This window comes from Pseudophryne corroboree, chromosome 1, assembly GCF_028390025.1.
Source record: "Pseudophryne corroboree isolate aPseCor3 chromosome 1, aPseCor3.hap2, whole genome shotgun sequence".
In the NCBI taxonomy this organism is placed as follows: Eukaryota; Metazoa; Chordata; class Amphibia; order Anura; family Myobatrachidae; genus Pseudophryne; species Pseudophryne corroboree.
In genome coordinates this window covers 579,665,778-579,687,365 of record NC_086444.1, presented here as the reverse complement: position 1 = coordinate 579,687,365, position 21,588 = coordinate 579,665,778, and the positions used below count along the sequence as shown (strand labels likewise).

The following is a 21,588-nucleotide window of genomic DNA, read 5'->3' as shown; positions in this document are numbered from 1 at the left end:
GGGGTGATAAAAATTACTGTTAGATACAGTAGGTCTTTGCCCTCTCTTCAAACTGCAATTATGTGGTTCTCAAGTGAGTTTTTGGAGAATGAGTTATCCTTTAACATATTGCTGAACAGGGAGGCCAGATAAGAGGTACGGGCAGTACTAAGATTAATGTAACTCGGGGCCTTTTTTGCCTTTAAAAAAACCCCATCTAATACGTCTTTCACAGTCCCCAGCCCCTCTAATAATTCTAGTGTGAGGAAATGCAGATGGAATGAGGATTCAGTGACAGGGCAGGACAGGGTGAACTTCAATAGTGGGACATACAGATTTTACTATAACACGTAAATCACACAGGTGATTTGTTTTTGTTTTTTAGGTCATGACGTAGCTTGCCAGTATTACTCTTCATGGCAAAACATTGTTCTAAACAGATTCCCTCACATCTCTCTTTGTTTCCTGTTTCCAATGATCTGTGACACTAAGAAAGCCTACAGTGCACAAAATATTAAAGCCCCCACTAGCTGGAACTCTTCGCAGTCTGCACTTTGAGCTTTCACAGCTATTAAGAGATTACAGCATACATATAAACATTATTATCAGCTGCTTTTAGTGTGGGTTGAGAGAAGTTCTCGGAAATGACAGCTCCAATATTTACAAGAAAACGCAAGATAAAGTTTACTTTGATTTATACATGATCCCCTACAGGGACTCAGATATTACTGACATAAAATGTATCCTGTAAAGTATTAGAACTGTTATTACCTAAACCCATTGTTATCCTGGGTACACATTATACAATATGTTAGTCTATCTTCTGATCAACGACAGATCGCAACTACCATTGTATAGTGTGTACCCCTAGATCCACCCAATTCACTGTTTGATGATTTGGATAGCCGCATTGCCTTAAATATGTGCTGCACATCACATAGGCAATGCAACGGTATTGTTACACTAAGTATTGCATATGGTGGCAAATCCCGGGATCGGGATCAGTGGGATCCCAGGATTTAGGCCTAAAATTGTCCGGGATTCAATTCACATGAATTTGTCACCTATGATTATAGGGACAAAATATAAGGGAATAAAATAATAATAAATCACAAAAGATGAATTCACTTTCACGTTTTCCTTATATATTAGAGAACATATGCAATATATAAAAATATTATACAAAAATATTATAAGTAAAAATCACTAGGGGTATATGACACTAATTTAGGGTGAACAAAATTGTCACATGGAATTCCTCATCTTTGGGGTATGTCGTATCTACTATAGAGATTAATGTATGGCATGTACAATATGTAATTGATAACGTGTGCTATTGTGAATCATGCAATAAAAGCAAACTACTAGATAAAATCAACTATGAGGTAAAATATAAAAAGTTGCAACAGAGGATTTATTCCGATTCACTGATTATGAAAAGGATATATTTTTTTTGGTATAGCAGAATTTTTGAGAAGATAGGGGAATTGAAGGAATAAGATATAGTAATATCCAAATTAGATTATTATTTAAGAATCCAAAGCGCTGTCATTAATAATTAAGATAGGATAATAGATTCAATAAATAACCCAGAAAAAACAGGCATTGTATATTACCACATCACTAGAAGGAAGGGACTGATGATTGACAAGCCCCTCAACAAATCAGAATGGAACAAAGGGGATAAAACACAACAGAAATCAAGGCTCTGGTTAGAGCCCTGAGGAAGCCTTTGGTGGAACGGCCGTGGATTGTTTCTCAGTTAATGTTAAAATCCTGATGTGAAAACCTATGTAAATGTATCTGTGATAACCTATTGTGTAATATTAAACCTCTAACAGTATGGTACCATCCCCTCCTGTCTCCGCTGCCACTGGTGGCTAAGTATACACAGACCGCCAGACGGAGGAAGAGGAGAAAGCAGAACCCATTGGCTGCAGCGCCTGGCTACACGTGCTAAGCCGGCTTGTGGTTAGCGGTATATATACAGTGCACCATTCCCCTCCTATCTCCGCTGCCGCTGACAGCTAGGTGTATACAAGCCACAGATGGAGGGAGAGGAGAGAGCTGAACCCACTGGCTGCAGCATCCAACTACACATGCTAAGCCGGCTTGTGCCTAGCGGTATAGATACAGTGCACCATTTCCCTATCTCCGCTGCCACTGACAGCTAGGTGTATACAAGCCGCCAGATGGAGGCAGTGGTGCAAGTAGAAAAAATGTCTTACGGGTACTGTGTGCGCGCGGCGAAGGCGCGCGCCAAAAAATGGGTGTGACAAAATGCCACATGGGGCGTGGCCAATGAAAATGGGGGCGTGATACACATATGGGGGGAGGGGCAGATACACATATGACCCCAATAGTGCCAGATACACGTTGCCCCACAGTGCCAGATATATATTGCCCCACAGTGCCAGATATACATTGCCCCACAGTGCCAGATATACATTGCCTCACTGTGCCAGATACACAAATGCCCCCAGAGTGCCAGATACACATTGCCCCACAGTGCCAGCTACACAAATGCCCCCAATGTGTCAGATATACATTGCCCCCCAGTGCTAGATACAGAAATGCACCCACAGTGCCAGATATGACCCCAGTGCTAGATACAGATGTCCCCCCCAGTGCCAGATATGCCCCCAGTGCCAGATACACATGTCCCCCCAGTGCCAGGTACACATGTCCTCCCAGTGCCAGATATGCCCCCAGTGCCAGATACACATGTCCCCCCAGTGCCAGATATGCCTCCAGTGCCAGATACACATGTCCCCCCAGTGCCAGATATGCCCTCAGTGTCAAATATGCTCCCAGTGCCAGATACACATGTCCCCCCAGTGCCAGATATGCCCTCAGTGTCAGAAATGCTCCCAGTGCCAGAATCACATGTCCCCCCAGTGCCAGATATGCCCTCAGTGTCAGATATGCTCCCAGTGCCAGATACACATGTCCCCCCAGTGCCAGATATGCCCTCAGTGTCAGATATGCTCCCAGTGCCAGATACACATGTCCCCCCAGTGCCAGATATGCCCTCAGTGTCAGATATGCTCCCAGTGCCAGATACACATGTCCCCCCAGTGCCAGATATGCCCTTAGTGTCAGATATGCCCCAGTGCCAGATACACATGTCCCCGCAGTGCCACATATGCCCCAGTGCCAGAAACACATGTACCCCCTTTGCCAGATATGGCCCCATTGCCAGATATGCCCCCAGTGCCAGATATCCCCTCAGTGTCCGGCGGGTGCGGGTGGCTCAGTTCAATTCAGCGCCGATCCGATCGGTGAGCCAATCAAAGCTCGCAGTCCGGCAGCCTTGGCTGCTGGTCCGCGAGCTCTGATTGGCTCACGGGCAGCGCTGAATTAAACGAAGACACTGAGGGGCAGGAGAGGCGCAGGCTGCGCTCTCCTCCCTTCACATCAGCGGCGGTGCGGCGGTGAGCGGCGGGAAGCAGCGGTGAGCAGCAGAGGGAGGGAGGGACGGGGAGCGGCGAGGTGCAGCGGCCCGTCGGTCGTACCCACGGCTAAATTCTTAAGGGTACGCCGTACCCACCCGTACCCGCACACTTGCACCACTGGATGGAGGGAGAGGAGAGAGATGAACCCTTAGCCTTTTAGTCCCAGAACTACACCTGCTAAGCCAACTTGTGGCTAGCGGTGTAGACATTAACAGCATAATAGCATACATCTAATGTGCATTGAGAAACCATATGGGCAGAGCCCCATATTCACATGAACTGACCACATGCGCTGAACTCGTACAGAGCCAGCGGTGTGATCACTATTAGCAAGGCTAAATATACACCATATATATCTACGGGAGTAGCATTATGTATACCACTGAAATCATTAGTAAAGAAGCTATCCACTAAATACATGGTGCAGAATATGATATAATGAATGAGACATGTGGATCACACTAATATAAATGGTGAATAACAACCATATAAATGCCTCCCTAGCGAATCCACTATTTTTTCATATAAATGTGGATTTCATTTTGTACTGCCTTAGCTAATGTGAACATAACATGTTATGGGCAGATGGACTACAGCTCTCCTGAGTTTATAGCAATGAAATAAATGTTACTCTGACAACATAGTATCAAATAAGATAAGATACTTTTGTTGCAAAATACCAGGGCATACATAGAGAAGATTACAATTCTGCTACATACCGGCTGTAAAGAGGTGGAAGTAACACCATATCAAGAATAGGACGTTTAATAAAGAGATAAATTGATATAACTACAGAGGACTAACGTGGAGGATACTATAGAAAGAAAATACATGTACACCGAATTTATAGGCAAAATAGCCTTTATTGTGGATAATAAAATTCACACAGGAAAACATTGACGTTTTTATAGTTTTAATACCACACTTTATTTTCTTATCACACTATATTTTAGTATTTCACCAGTCCTGTAATGATTTTAATGTACATCGAATAACGAAGAGTAATTTTAACCATTTATTGTGGTTCCAGTGCACCCATAAAAGATGCTTCTTTTGCCTTTTCTTGTTCCTGTACTAATGAAAGGGTGCTCGACCCTCTGAAGAGCTGGCGAAGACTCTGGGGAATCTACAATTGTTCGGTGATCGGCTAAAAAGTGCTCCTTACACTGTATCACTAGCGCCCTATGAAAGACCAATATCCTATATCATTGGGGTTTCCCTACAAAGCTGATCTCCCATAATGGCACAATTGAATCTATTATTTCTCTGGAGGAGGGTATGAAAGCCCTCACTGAGTGGAAAGTTGTTGGGATACCCTCGAGATCTTCTCGTTGAGTACAGCAAGAATGGTCCACGGTGGCCCATCATCCTGAGTTGTAGTTCTGTGTCCATTTTCTAATGTAGCTTCAGTATTTCTTGTCTAACATCTCCACAGAGGGTTTATTTCTTTTTGTTCATTGTTTGTCATGTTTAGATTTATTGTCCCTTTACTAAGGCTTCCTATTATGTGGTGTAATGTCAGTTTTATTGTGCACATAGGGGGTGATTCAGACCTGATCGTACATGTTCTAAATTTAGCACATCTACGGTCAGCTTCCCTGACGTGGGGGGACGCCCAGCACAGGGCTAGTCCACCCCGCATGTCAGGCCCTACCCCGCTGCACAAGTACAAAGCATCACACAGCGGCGATGCTTTTGTACTGGTAGAGTAGCTCTCTACCAGTGCAGCTTCTGCATGCTGGCAGGGAGATACTCATCGCTGCTCGGGTCGCAGCGGCTGTGTGCAGCACCCCCCCCCAATGGTCTGGGCTGCGGCCGGCCCGCCCAGCGACTGCCTCTCAATCAAGCAGAGGCGATCGCAGGGCTAAGACAGCCTTCTGCACTGGGGCGCCGGTGCAGTTCAGACCTGATCGCTGGTGTGAGAATACGCACAGCAGCAATCGGGTATTAATTAGCCCCATAATCCCTGAGTATTGTCTATGTTCTTGGTTCAATTTTGAGAAGCCCTAATACTATTCTTGTTTATGACGCTTCACTTAAGTTTACTGATGGACATTTGGTAAGTTTCAATGTCCCTTTAACAAGGCCTCTTAATATGATTACTAGTGCAAAACTACTGTAGTTTAATTATTCATTTGTGTTCTTATACTGTGTTCTGATTAGTTAATAGGCCCGATATTTCATACTCATTCATTGCCATTCATTTTCCCCACTACAGGTGATGGGGGTATGGCCTCTACCCCCCATTATCCTCATGGTGCTGTAACGGTTTGGCAGCTTTTTCTGGACTCAAGTCAGGTAATTTCTGTTATTTTTCTAAGCGTACTTGTTATTCTCTCTCCCTGCCCCCCTGCTCCAGCTACTCCCCCCCATCAGGATTTCATTGCATTTCTTTATGGCTCATATGCTAGTAATATTATGTATTAATCTTTTTTTATTCTTAGAAACATAGAATAGATAAGAACCACTTGGCCCATCTAGTCTGCTCTTTTTCTAACCATATTGTTACCTTAAACCCTATTTGATCCTTATTTCTTTGTAAGCATATCTTTATGTCTATTCCATGCATGTTAGATAGCATGGTGAATTTAGTTTCCATGAATGCTGAGGGCCTTAATTTCACTCAGAAGAGAAGAATGTCTCTACAGCATTTTCATAGGTTGAAAGGCCAACTAGTAGTTGTCCGGGACACCCATTTTAAACAGTCGGCTCCTCCTACTTTTACTAATCCCAAATTCCCATATTGTTTTAAGGCTAATGGCCCTACTAAAAAGGCTTTGGTTGCTATTTTGATATCTGAACATTGTTCTGTTACTCTAACGGAACAGTATGCTGTGATGATCATGGCTGATTTTATTATGGTCCTTGACCCCTCATTTGATAAATCTAGATCTACATTACCTCCCCCTCCTTGCACCAGTCCCATGATTTTGCTAAAGGTGTCCGTTGACTCCTGGAGTATGATTTATTTGATGTCTGGAGAACTAAACAACCCACAGAACATGATTTCTCTTTTTATTCCCATGTGCATTTTTCCTATTCCAGATCTCATACTGTCCGGACTTTGCCCTCAGTTAGGAAAAGTGATATTTTGCCAATTTCTTGGTTAGATCTCCTCCCCTTTTTTCCCCCTGGGATATAAGAGATAGTTATGTGAACGATAGTCTGTTATCCAGTTTCATCATTACTAATGGTACCTGCCAAGGCTGCCCGTTTCCCCTCTGATATTTGCGCTAGAAATACAGCCATTAGCTGAGAAAATCAGGAGTAACGCTGGTATTCAGGGTTCTATTATTGGCAAAGTCTATCATACAATCAGCGGCAGATTGGGATGGAAGACCAGCCTGTGAAATTTCTGAAAGCAGCCCTACAATAGGTGTGGAGTCTGTGAAGGGGGTGGAGTCTGTAGGGGACAATGGGGTAGGGAAGGGATAGGCAGGAGATCCCATTCTCAAAAGCATGAGCTTTTTCAAATCTCCTCGCCCACAGAAATATCCCTTGCTTACCATCACTCACTGACTCTGTACCTCGCACACAGAAATATCTCTTGCTCACTCTACACCTCGCCCACAATAATATCCCTCACTCACCACCACTCCCAGACCCCATACCTCAACCTATTTGGATGCTATAGAGTTTCATTAATGCACTTAATACCATTTTATTAAATAACAGAATCAATTATACCAGCTAATCACAACTATGAAAATTTAAAAAAATGTGAACAATGCACAATAGCTTTAAGCTAGTTCTATGACAACACCAGGTGATCACTGTTCATCATTGTTTGTCAAGACATCATCCAGGTTTTGGTGGAAATAAACAATTATAGATAGCGCGTGCTAAGCTTTCTAGTTTCAAAAACGCTTGAATTCCTAAGACACAATATAACAAAATATTTTTAGGAAACAAAGAATAAAAAATACAAGAAATTGATACCTCATGCCGTTCATACATTATGCAATTATCATAAACACAATATTGATGGGTCTCTAGAAACTGTGCAAAATGAACAGCCCTTCTGACCCAGCAGAGCAGAAAAACACCACTTCTCCTTCAGAGCTGGTCATAGCAATACCAACAGCACACTCCTCCAGGACCAACCAGGTCGCAGGGGGCCGCAGGATCCTTCTTCATATGATGCCTCTTCTCTACATGCTGCTGAGCTCTGCCTCCTCTCATGGACAGCAGAGACATCAAAGGCTGGAGCAAGGAATTGGAGTGGCCAGCAACAGCAGGGGTTTGGCGCCACTATAATACCACACAACACAACAGACACCAGACTACTGGGCTTGTGTTAACGGGCATAGTGGGCAAGAGAGAAACGGGAGCACTGCGCACATGTGTGTGATCCATTGCAGCAGGGGGCCGCTATTACAAAGACTGTTTTAAAGAAGCGACCATCCTGCCCTCTACAGTCCTGCCTGTGAAAGGGGGATTCCTGAGCTGCCTACACTGTATCACTGACACACTCCCTCCTACTTGTGCCAGTGATGTGCAGAGTTACGCTGTATTCAACTCTGCACCCTGTTTTCACCATACTACATACACACACACACACACACACACACACACACACACACACACACACACACACACACACACACACACACACACTCCTCCTTAGGAGTCTATTCATGAAGCAGTAAAAGTGACCAATCAGCATTGAATTAACATTTATAGTTTGCATGCTATAAAATTATACAGAGCAGCTGATTGGCTGCCATGGGTAACTTCTCCACTGGCTCACTTCTCCACTCTTTTCACTGTTTCATGAATAGATCCCTTAATCTCCAGTCCTTAACATAACAGCCAGCCGCAGCCGCCCCTGTCCTTTCCGGTAGCTCATGTGTTGCTCTGGACTTGCTTTAGGTGCTCTGCAGTCATAGCAGCTGCTGGCTGTAATCCTAGAGGTAGAGCAGAGGCCCATGGGAACGGATGCCGCAGCTGTGCTTGCGCACCAGCCCATCTTTGGCTGTTTTTAACTCAACCAGGAGGAACTGACCAGCGCAGCCTAATTAGAGCATATAGCTCCGATCTGGGTAGCCAGTGTCCGGCCCGACGTTGCATGTTGCTTTAATACATTTAGCTAACAGTGTCTTACATTGCCCCTCCTTCCTTTTTTTTTTTTGCTATGTGATTCCCTGTTTGTCTTCTCCTTTTATGTTTTCTGTATTCCCATTTATTGTGATTATACTCAATAAAAACTATTTTTTTTAAAAATACAACTGGGATAATAAAATATGTTGGTAGAGGATGTGTAAAGCATGGATTAATAATATCCCCAGCTAAGAGAACCCAGAAATTATTTTTAATTAATTTGAAAAGAAAATTAAATACCTTTGTGCATCTAAGTTACAGGAGGCATACATTGGTATAATCAATAGAGCTCATATTACACTTGCTTACTGTGCAGGTTGTCTGAGAGACTCCAGGGCCTTGATGATAGGCAGCTGGAGAAAAAGTCCAAAAAGTATACAAGTACAGTATGACCTACAGTATGTTTCTGAAGCTCAGAGAAAATATGTTGTATTGTAAGGACGGAGATAGGTATGTGCTTGAAATGTAAATAGGAAAATTATATTTTTTCTCATAACTTGTGTGAATGTAGTATGATTTTGACATAAAATACTGACATTTAAGAAAGAAAGCACCATTACTTTTACTCTGTTGCTTCTCTGAACATAGGAAACTAGGGGATTCTATTATCAAGAGGACAGGGGATTCTATTATCAGGAGGACAGACGGGGCAATCATGATTGGGACCATGATCGCCGTACAGTCTGTTGTCTCCTGGGTGCTCGGGTACGGCACATCGCGGACCAGGTAGATAGATCGTTGGGAGGGGCTGGTAAAGACTCGGCGGTCTTGGTGCATGTTGGCACCAATGACAAAGTTAGTGGTAGGTGGGATATCCTTAAGAAAGACTATAGGGAATTAGGCAAGAAACTAAGGGCAAGGACATCTAGGGTAATATTCTCCAAAATATTACCAGTACCACGCGCTAGCCCAGGGAGGCAGAGGGAGATCAGGGAGGTAAATGTGTGGCTTAGAGATTGGTGTAGGAAGGAGGGGTTTGTGTTCTTGGAACACTGAGCGGACTTCTGAGTCGTGTGCCATCTTTTTTGTCACGATGGATTGCACCTGAATGAGGAGGGGGCTGCAGTGCTGGGGGGTAGGATGGTTAGAAGGTTGGAGGAGCTTTTAAACTAGGAGCCTGGGGGGAGGGTTTAGCTAGAAGCTACGGGTCAAACAGTGAGGACAGTAAGGATGGGGTAGTGAATAATTTGGGTGTGGAAAAGGGGGGAGCGTAAGATCAACCGGCAAGGGTATTTGCATGGGTATTGACACCGGAATTACTGACACAGGTATTGCCCAAGATATTCCCAATTTATTACCTAAAAGGCGAATATGGCTCAACTATACAGTATATAGAAAATGATGTCCATAGCATAAGGGAAGATACTAACATCGGGAGGGGGAAGAAGGGGGGTTTAGAAAGTCTTAATACTGTAGGTCAAATAGAGATAGTAGTAAGGAAAGCTGCATTAAGTATGATGGGGTGGAAAGGGAGGGAGGTGTATAACACTCGGTAAGGGTAATTCTACAAAGGCACTTGTAAATATAGGTAAGATACCGTTAAAACAAAATTGCCAGGGAGATGCTAATCTAAAATGTATGCTTGCGAATGCAAGAAGCCTATCAGGTAAAATGGGGGAATTGGAACGGCTTGTATCAAAGTCTCAGTATGATATTATAGGTATTACAGAAACATGGTGGGACGAATCTCATGACTGGGTTGCGAATTTGGAGGGATATTCTCTTTTCAGCAGGGATAGGGCTACCAAAAGGGGAGGAGGGGTATGTCTCTTTGTTAACCCATCTCTAAAACCAAACTTAATAGATGGTATTTACGAGGGGGCAGGGGATAACGTGGAGTCGCTATGGGTTGAGATCACAAGTGGGGGCACAGAAGCAAAGAATGTAGTCATTGGCACGTGCTACAAGCAACCGGATATTAGCATACATGATGATGAACTCTTCCAGCAAATTGAAAAGCTGCGGGAAAGGGGGACATCCTAGTGTAAGGGGATTTTAACTATCCTGATATTAATTGGAGTAACGATTCATGTGTAAAAACTAGGAGCAGCAGGTTCTTAAATACATTAAAGGATCAATACTTGACTCAATTAGTCGAGGACCCAACTAGAGGTAAAACTATTCTGGACCTAGTTATTACCAATAATGTGGACATTATATCAAACACTAAAGTTGGGGAGACCTTGGGAAACAGTGGTCACTATATGATCACATTCGACATCAGTTTCAAGAAGCATAGCTATAAGGGGACAACTAAAATATTTAACTTTAGAAAAGCTAACTTCAATATGCTGAGACAGGCACTAAACGACACTAAGTGGAAAGTTTTGTTTCATTGTAAAGACACAACAGAAATGTGGGATGCTTTAAAAGGGTTGCTTGATAGCAATATTCACAAATTCATTTCCATGGGCAATAAATGCATGAGTACTAAACACAAACCAATGTGGCTTAATAAGGAGGTCAAAGAAGCAATGGCTAAAAAGAGGCATGCTTTCAAAACATTTAAATCTAATGGAGGGTCATTCCAGTATTATAATTAATGCAATAAAAAATGCAAAAAAGTAATAAGCGCAGCTAAATTTGTAAACGAAAAGCAAATCACTATAGAGAGTAAAACCAATCCTAAAAAGTTTTATAAATACATAAACAGTAAAAGGTTAAAGAAGGAGAATTTAGGCCAATTAAAAGATGAATTGGGAGCTTTGATAAACGATGATAAAATAAAAGCGGAAATACTGAACAATTTTTTTCCTCAGTATTCACCAGGGAGGATCAGATGGTGAGAGTAATGCATAAAAATAGTGAAGGTAATGACTCTTGGGTTGATGCTTGTTTAAGTGAGTAAGTAGTCCTGGAGAGACTAAGCAACATAAAGATTAATAAATCACCAGGCCCAGATGGTTTTCATCCGAGGGTTATTATGGAGCTTAGGTCACAGCTAGCAAAACCCCTATACTTGATGTTTCATAGTTCAATTAGATCAGGCATGGTACCAAAGGATTGGCGCATAGCTGAGGTAGTGCCTTTATTTAAAAAGGGAACTAAAAATATTCCTGGTAACTATAGACCAGTTAGTTTAACCTCTATAGTGGGTAGAATATTGGAAGGTATATTGAGGGACAGCATAGAGGATTATCTGCAGGCCAGAGGCGTAACTAGGGTTTTCGGAGCCCTGGGGCAAGATGAAGAGTTGCCACCCCCCCAAAAAAAACACAAAACACACACATACAAAAAGACGTATGGGACGGAAAAAGGGCGTGGCCACGCATCAGAAGGGGTGTGGCCATGCACCAGAAGGGGTGTGGCCACTGAAAATGGGGTGTGCCAACATGACTATCACCTACCCCCTGTGTCACCTCTCAGCACACTATCACCTACCCCTTGTGTCGTCTCTCAGCACACCTTCATTCAATTTTTGAACAGTATGCATGCAGAGTCCCCTTTTTACACAGTGCCCCGCAGTGCCAGATGCACAGTGCCACACAGTGTCAGATCCACAGTGACAGATACAGCGCCCCACAGTGCCAGATACAATGCCCCACAGTGCCAGATACATGCCCCACAGTGCCAGATACAATGCCCCACAGTGCCAGTTACATTGCCCCACAGTGCCAGTTACAATGCCCCACAGTGCCAGTTACAATGCCCCACAGTGCCAGATACAGTGCCCCACAGTGCCAGTTACATGCCCCACAGTGCCAGATACAATGCCCCACAGTGCCAGATACATGCCCCACAGTGCCAGAAACATGCTCTACAGTGCCAGTTACATTGCCCCACAGTGCCAGTTACAATGCCCCACCGTGCCATATACATGCCCCACAGTGCCAGTTACATGCCCCACAGTGCCAGATACAATGCCCCACAGTGCCAGTTACAATGCCCCACAGTGCCAGATACAATACCCCACAGTGCCAGTTACATGCCCCACAGTGCCATACATGCCCTACAGTGCCAGATACAATGCCCCACAGTGCCAGTTACATGCCCCACAGTGCCAGATACAATGCCCCACAGTGCCAGATACATGCCCCACAGTGCCAGTTACATGCCCCACAGTGCCATACATGCCCCACAGTGCCAGATACAATGCCCCACAGTGCCATATACATGCCCCACAGTGCAAGATACAATGCCCCACTGTGCCAGTTACATGCCCCACAGTGCCAGTTACATGCCCCACAGTGCCATACATGCCCCACAGTGCCAGATACATGCCCCACAGTGCCAGATATAAGACCACCAAGCCCCCCTGTCACTCACCGCTTCCTTCCCTCTGCTATGTGAGCGGAGGAGAGCACAGCGCCGGGATCCTGGCCACCGGGATACTGACACCTATTCTCCCTCTTGGGGTGTCCACGACACCCCTGGAGGGATAATAAATAGCGTGTGTCACCGTGCCCACAGCATGTTGAGTGCAGCGAACCCACAAGGGGCTCTTTTGCGCTTACCCCGCTGCCGGCATTCTGGTGCCTAGCATCCCACGGTTGGGATTCTGACCGCCAGGATGATGGGCGCCGGTACATAGATACCAATCCATTTCCAACACCTGCTTTTATGAGTGACATAAAATCTGAGATAATATCAGACTCAAAGACATCGTTAAAGTAGCACCCAAGTTTTACTCAACATAGGGACTACAGTATGTCGAGATACTGTATCTACAAGCCAGTTATTTTTCTCTACCTTCAGAAACAAATCAGAGTAACATAAGTCGACTGGAAAATGTTATAAATGTAGAGATAAGCATGGTAATGTGTCTTGACTGACCACCAATAATCGCCTGTCATTCCCTACAGCTCTTCCCCACTCATCTCAATGGCTGCTGTTACCCCCTCTTGAGTATAATGTGAGCTTAGAGTATACCACACAAATCGAGGGTATGAGTAATTTACTGCAATATAAAGAGTGATCAGTAATATAGGTTATGTAAGATGGCACCTGGGGATACATTTACTGATACTTATAAAAATGAACAGTGGTGGTGTTGACCATATCAACCAACCAGATTCTTTCTATCATTTTTCCAAGGTGCAATACGGAAATGATAGAATCTGATTGGTTGCTATGACCAACACCACTACTTTTCACTTTTAGAAGCTTTAGTAAATCTATACTTAGAGTCTATTATGTATGTTCTAACAACTTTCATTAGTTAGGTTAAAAATAATGTGTTATTTTACTTGAAGTGTTTCAACATTTATATTTATGCCAGTGAGAGATGGTGGTATCCACTTTACAGTATACTGTATGTCCTTAACAGCACTCACAGTACCAGTATGCAGTAATGCTTGCATTTTAAAACTGGATCCAGGTATATGAGCAGTGTATAAAAATGTTATGTTCTTAAATGTGTTGATAAGTAAGAAACTTTATTGTATTTAAAATGCATAATAAAAGATTCAAAAATAAAAAAAGTACTTTTGCTTCTCTGAACATCCCAGCTTACTCAGTAAAGAATGTATTTGTTGTTACTGTCATACTGTATTCCTCAGAAAATCTCTCTGTTTTCCCAAGTCATTGACTATACCAAAAACCTTTATGCTTTCTTCCTACTTTTCACATAAAAAAAACAAAGCATTACGAAAGAAGTTTCTTTGCTCTCAGAATATGTTATACACAACAATAAGGAAAAACTAGAGAGGGAGGTCATTATGGCATCTCCAAGTCAGTACATGTAGAGATGTGGGAATAAATGTAAATCAGTATATCATATATTTATCATGGGCAAGACGTGCTGCTCACACAAACTTATAAAAGAAGTTATTTCATAACTTTGCTTAGGGAATTGTAAGAAAACACTGATGTTGAGTAGAGGATGTGGTGTTGGGCGTGTACATAACACTGAAAGGAAGGATCTTACTTCACATCCAGGTCCACCTTACATGCACTCTTAGAAAGACAAAGCAAAGTGCTCTAAGTTAGGAAGAAACTTTTTATTAAGACAGACGAGGCTTCGGTCTATGCAGTCTAATAGAGCATGAAAAAGTTCAGGAGATAGACATCTTTTATATGTATTAGCAAAGTTACTGAAATGAATCTGAATGAAAGTAAAATTGATATTATATTGGAAAAAAACTAGTCTATTAATATCACACCTAGGGCTAGATGTAATAGGGTGCGATTTTTTAGGTGTCTAAAAAAATTGCACCAAACCGCACATTTTTAAATTACAATTTTTACTAAAAACCGCAAACGTAATAGGGTGAAAATTTTAAGGTTAAAACGGAATTCACATGCGATTATTGGCGATTTTTAGTAAAGGAAACATGTACTTATTAGTAATAAAAACATGAGGTTTTTAGGCCATGTTTTTATTACTTAGTCAGAAGCATGTACAGATCAGTAAGATCTGTGCATGCTTCTGTCTATAAAAGTAAAGAAAGTGTTAAAAATAAAAAAATAAAAACGATGTGCAAAGCATAACCAGCCTCGGGCTCTTTGAGCCGGTCCTGTTTGCAAAAATATGAGGAACAAATTGACTGGAGGTCCCCTGTTTTTAAACAAACAGCACCGGGCTCTTGGACCAGTCCTGGTTCAAAAATATGGGGGACAAAAGAAGTAGTGGTCCCCCGTAATTTTGAAACCAGCACCGGGCTCCACTAGCCAGGAAGGTGATGCCTTAGCCGAGGGACACTTTATATAGGTCCCTGCAGCCAAAGCATCACAAACCCCCCAACTAGTCACCCCTGGCTGGGGTTCCCTGGGGGAGTGGGGACCCCTAAAATAAAGACCCCTCCAGGCACCCAAGGGCCAGCAATGAAGCCCGGGGCTATGGCCGCCATCCCTTGACTGAGGGTGGCGACTTAATAGCTTTTTGTGTAAAATAAATAAATAAATTAATATTGTTTTTTGTTGTGGAACTACAAGTCCCAGCAAGTCTCCGCCACATGCTGGTTCTTGGAGAACCACAAGTACCAGCATGTGGGGAATTAACGGGCCCACTGGTACCTGTAGTTCTACAACAAAATAAATACTCAAAAAAAGACAAGACACACACACACACACACCGTGATAGTAAAAGTTTATTTACACATACATGCACACTTACACACTCACACATACTTACCTAGTGTCCCATGCAGCACCTCGGTCTCCATGTCCATGTAGAATCCATTAGGGTACCTGTAAAAACAAAAACCCCAATATACTCACCTAGAATCCTGTGTAGATCGGTCCTCTTCTTTCCCTGTAGGCATCAATGGGTAAAAAAAAACGCAAAAAACCGAACCCTCGAACTAAAGGATATCCATGTTTACCCGAATGCCTGTACCCCCTGTGACTTCTATCACTAGAGGACCCGGCAGCCAATTAGGGAGCGCCACGTCATAGCGCTCTCCTGATCGGCTGTGCACTCCTGGCCTGTCAATCAGGTGGAGCGCACCGGCTATAATGGAGGGTCCTGCGCATTCACAAAGCACGTTGTAATAAGCTGGTGCAGAACATCAGAAGCCCTGTATGCATTGTGGGAACCAAGAAACATCCAAAAGGAGCTGCACTGGAACCCATGACTACTACTACATACATACAGTGGTTTCATGCAAACAACTCTTTGAGAGTTCTTTTATATGCTTTACATGTCTATAATGTTCAATGAAGGGTATTTTTATTTATAGGTAATACATCATTTGTTTACTAAACCATTCTGTGCTCCATTCATTGAAGATGAATACGGTTATCTTTTCATTGGTCACTTTTTTTTAAATCTTTACCTTTGTGTCTCTCCAGCATCCTTCTAAACAGCCTCCTGCCCTGTCACTCCAGCCACCTGTCCATGTCCAGCCTCAACCCCTCCCATGCGTCTCTTAGCCTACACCTGTGTCCCTCAGATGTCAGATCCCTGGGTACAGGGGGTGACACTGGCAGGAGGTGAGGGCAGATCTGGCACAAATAGGTAACACTGCCTTGGGGTGAGGGCAGGTATAGGTGCAGGGGTGATACTGGCAGGGGTAAAGGAAGATCTGGGGACAGGGGGGAAGGCAGATCTGGGTACAGGGTGTGAAGGCAGATCTGGAGACATTTTCCTCTCCAGCCGCCGCTTCATTGGCTGCACCAGCCATTTATCAACAGGAATAATCCCTGTTACCAGTAAACAAGCACATCTCGCCTTTTGCCTGCTGGCTCTGGCTTGCTTTTGGATGGGGGGAGGCTGCTATTGGAGCTCCCCGAGGAGCCGTTTCCTGATGGCATGGAGACCACCATAGCTGCTTTGGTAGGTTTGTGGGTGGCCAGTGGCATTGCCTGCTGCTCTTGATTCTGAGGAGAGCTGCTACCAGTGCGAGTGAGCAGAGACCAACAGTTCTTGCTCCCAGCAACCCTGGCCAAGAAGGAGAGGATGTCACACAGCTGAGCATGATGGTCTTGCTTGGTGGCGCAGTTCGGATCTAATGGTGGCTGCAAAGTGGTTCGGGGGTACGGCATACTGGTTGCCAAATTCTGAATGGTATAATGGTACATCATACTGGACTGGGCCGTCATATTTGCACTGCTGTATACCTTTTATGGTTTTGGTGTTTAGGAAGTCATTGGTGCAAATTGCGGGCTTAATTCAGATGTGGTTGTGCTTGCTACTGCTGTTTCCTCCTTTTGCTGTACACATTTCTTATTATATGCTAATAAGGGCAGAAGCTAACCTGAGCATAGGGATGCCCACTGCTGTCACATAATTTCCGTCTGACGATGCTGATACATCGGTATCATTGTCACAAATTGGGTCATGTCGCAGAGTCTTAGTGCCTCTGTAGATGTGCCAGCTAAGCTGCTTTCCAGGGATGCTGAGGGCTCTCCAGTGGTAAGAATGCAAATGCCAATTTATGCATGCCCAGAAATCGCCATCTGAACGGCCATGACATGCCTGTGTTTACCCAACCAATCCCCATTACCACCCACAAATGAGGTCTACCCGTCACTCACTTCGCAACTAATTCCTCAATGTGACCACTATTGCAAGTCACCCACTGCACTTGCACACTGCGGCTCAGACGTATGCACAGTAAGCAGGGCAGTAGAGAGCGTGGCTGGGCCCCAGGTACTTTTAAGGGACCGTGGCCTAATCACAGGAGGCGTGGTCATGCACCCTTAGAGAAAAATACTGAAAAAAACGGTACTTTAAGCGCCTCTATGACCACACTGCAGCCCAGCACACAGCAGCGTGTGCCTGTCTGAGGAGAGGAGCTGCAGCTGCTAGGTAAGAGCAAGGGGCCGGGGACCCCACTGGACTCTTCTATCAGGCCTGGGCCGGGGTAATTTGTACCCCCCCCCCCCCTCTTGGCACCACTGACAGTAAGAAGACATAGACCGATTTGCGTACAGTAGCCGTTTTGCAACCGCATCTGAATTAGGCCCAGTGTATCGATTGTTGCTACAATTCTTCCCATTAATGGTGATTTTTCTACAATTTTGTATTTTCTTTTCTACATTCTCTTCTTATCCATTTTCTATATTACATATTATTACTCTTTTCATTTGAAGATTAATGCTAGACATCAATATTGCATTGTAAATATCGTTGCCAGAGATTTGTTTCATGTGTACAGTCCGATATGTAAAATCTGAAAGTCATTTCAAACACTGATTATTACCAGTATCAACTAATTTCCATGCATTATCTAGTATCTCTTTTCCTATGCCCGATCTACTTGTAAGATTATTCTATTTCATTGCTATCTAAGGCTACATCCACATATAGCGGCCAAGCGGTTCCCGCTTGGCCGGGATGGGGGTTTTGTGTGCACACAGATCCTGTTCTGTAGGATCCCACAGAACAGGATACGGCCAGTGACACACAAGATTTCAGTGGGCCACAGCCACACTGGCGGTCATTCCGAGTTGATCGCTCGCTAGCAGTTTTTAGCAGCCGTGCAAACGCATTGTCGCCGCCCACCGGGGAGTGTATTTTCACTTTGCAGAAGTGCGAACGCCTGTGCAAAAACATTTTATGCAAAACAAGACCAGCCCTGGACTTACTCTTTGTGTGCGTTGATTCTAACGTTGGAGGGTTGGCTTTTGACGTCACACACCCACCCAGCGTTCGGAGAGCCACGCCTGCATTTTCCCTGGCACGCCTGCGTTTTTCTAAGCCCTCCCTGAAAACGGTCAGTTGACATCCAGAAATGCCCCTTTCCTGTCAATCTTCTTGCAGCCGCCAGTGCGAATGAAAACGTTGCTAGAACCTGTGCAAAACCACAAAGGCCTTTGTACCCGTACGTCACGCGTGCACATTGCGGTGCATACGCATGTGCAGAAATGCCATTTGTTAGCCTGATCGCTGTGCTGCGAACAACAGCAGCTAGCGATCAACTCGGAATGACCCCCACTGTGTGAACACATACATTGAAAAGTATGTGATCACATTGAAATCCCGCCGTCCTTTCATCCAGCCCGACCGCAGCATGCTGCGGCCGGATACGGCGGCGGGACTGCCGCACATGTGTGGTCGCCTGCAGTCTCCTTGCGGCCAAGCGGATCCCGCTGAACGGGACCCGCTTGGCCGCTATGTGTGGCCGTAGCCTAACTGTATGCGATTCAAATTCCCATTCTTGTGATTGTTGCTGCTGTTGATGGTTCACAGGTTACCACCAACTTTTCTATACTTAATATAAATAAATATACTGTTGAGTATAAAAGGTTAGTGGTATTGGGTGAGTAGTTTCCCTGCATCAGTCTCTGGCGGACAGAAGACCCTGCCATTGCCCCTGATGCCTGTGAAGATACAGGTAGAGGCACTACCAATGTTTAAGCAGGATGATTGTGAGAAGTTAGTTGCTACATGGGCATCACTTGTACACGACCACCATGAAAAGGCGTGTACTAAAGGGGCATTAAGAGGAAACCTTAATCAGCCTACCATTATCAACATTTCAGTGCCACCAATGAGTTAAGAAGTTGAACAATATATTTACTTACATGTATTTCAAAGCCAGCATCACACTGGTACAAAACAGTATCTTTGTATAGGAATCTTGTGCCAAACACTGCGCCATGATCAGGAGCAGCCGGCTTCTCACACGATACAGGAGAACATACTTCATCAGTCAGTGGAGGTAACCAGTTACCATCAGTCTAAACGGTAAAATAAATATGTTATCTTATGAACTGAATTCAATATATGTCACATGTTATATTTCTTGTAAGTTTTTGACATACAGTATATGTGTAGCAATGGAGCTATACAATTCATATTTTACGCAGGACACAACAGGCTGACCCTCACCACGCAGCCACATCTTATATATTAAAGTATAAGTGTCAATTTTGGCTACAAATTTAGATGGCCAATTTAGTGAGATACAGTTATATGATTAATCATTGGGACCATCAGAAAATAACCAATGTGCGGTCCAGTCATTTTTTTAAAGATAACGTTTAACTACAAAATTCATTTTGTTGTACATATAAAAAATATATTAATACATTTTGTCCACAAAATTAAAGTAAATGATACTATTGTATATGACATGAAATACAGTTAATAAAATACGGTAATATATTCTGGGACACAAATAAATACTGACATAAATTGAAAGATGTACAGACTCTGTCAGTGTAAATGAAAAAAATAAAATAAAAGATCATGCAAAATAAATGAACTTCCTATATTTCAAAATCAAAATATCTATCTATCTATCTATCTATCTATCTATCTATCTATCTATCTATCTATCTATCTATCTATCACTAGTTTGAGAACCCTACTGTATTCCCCGCATGACAACTTGTCTTGAGGTAATTTGTATGCTCTAACGCAGACAAAGCTAACTTAATTAAATAACTCTGACAGTGTTCTTCAAGAGATGACATAAAGCTGAAGAAGAGAATAAATTGTCACTTATCTTATAAAGTGATTTGGGTGTCACTGTTTTGCTTTACTAACAACAACGTGACATAACTGATCTCTTAATTGCTGTGTCTAAGTTTGTTCTTCTAATTTTGTTTGTAGAATAGGGGATATATATATATATATATATATATATATATACGAAAGTGGCAGCTTATTTCTGTGCAGATTTAGCTGAAAACATGCCGAACATGGTAGTAAAACTGTATTTTTGTCCCTGGCCAGGAAATACGAGGTGGACTTCACTGGTGCTCTCTCTTGCCAAGATGCTAAAATGTCTGGCTATGACTCTGGTTCATAGAACTATAAGGCGACTTCAAAAAAATGATATCATTGGTACACAGTAGTTGTTTTATAATTTATGGCGAGAGGGATTTTTTTATTTTGCCCAATGTTTTTAAGAGCTACGGAATGGTGATAACACTACTATTGCTACTGCCTGCCTCTGCAGGTGAGGATTATTTTCCATTCCCTTGACCTACTGTATTTAACAAATTTTGCAGAGGCAGACATTTTTTGCAGCGCGCCCCCATCTGCGATTCAGCCACGCTCATTGTCTGTACTTACAATTTACCATAGTAATATATGTTCTCTTATCACCATCTCAGGATGCTGACAACATATGAAAATCCTTATAAAAATACTTTATAAAGATTTTTTTTATTATTCATATACTATTATTAGTGTATATTTATACTGTTGCACTGTGCAGGTACAAGAAGCTCACCCATGGACACAACAAAGGCGGGCCCAGCAAAGCAGTAAGTAGTGGTCAGTTTCACTTGGCTGCAGGGCCGGATTAAGGTCTGTGGGGGCCCCTGGGCAACAAATTTACCTGTCTCCTCTCTGTCCTCCTAGGCAGCTGAGATGTTCCATTACAGCTGCGGCCGCCGAGGAGCTTCACTCACTGCAGTGTGAAGTCTCGCGAGATAATGTCAAATCTCGTGAGACTTCACACTGCAGTGAGTGAAGCTCCTCGGCGGCCGCACCCGTAATGGAACATCTCAGCTGCCGAGGAGGACAGAGAGGAGACAGGTAAATGAGTTACTCCTTCTCCAATGTTTTTTTTGCAGTTGTGAGGACAGTGGGTGGGGGCCCTGGGACGACCGCCCCGCCATTAATCCAGCTCTACTTGGCTGAATCAGCTACATTTTATATGATTTATCACTGGGATCGGGGCTTAAATGACTAATATGCTCTAAGGTTTTCAAATCT

General features: G+C 43.5%; 1 protein-coding gene across 1 annotated transcript in view; it reads right to left on the bottom strand.

Annotated features, from left to right (window-relative positions):
- SVEP1 (sushi, von Willebrand factor type A, EGF and pentraxin domain containing 1) overlaps positions 1-21,588 on the bottom strand; it is a 598,519-nt gene that overhangs the window by 103,619 nt on the left and 473,312 nt on the right. The window contains exon 40 of the mRNA XM_063914219.1: positions 19,443-19,598. Coding sequence (XP_063770289.1) covers positions 19,443-19,598 — 156 coding nt within the window. The remainder of the gene's footprint in view (positions 1-19,442; positions 19,599-21,588) is intronic.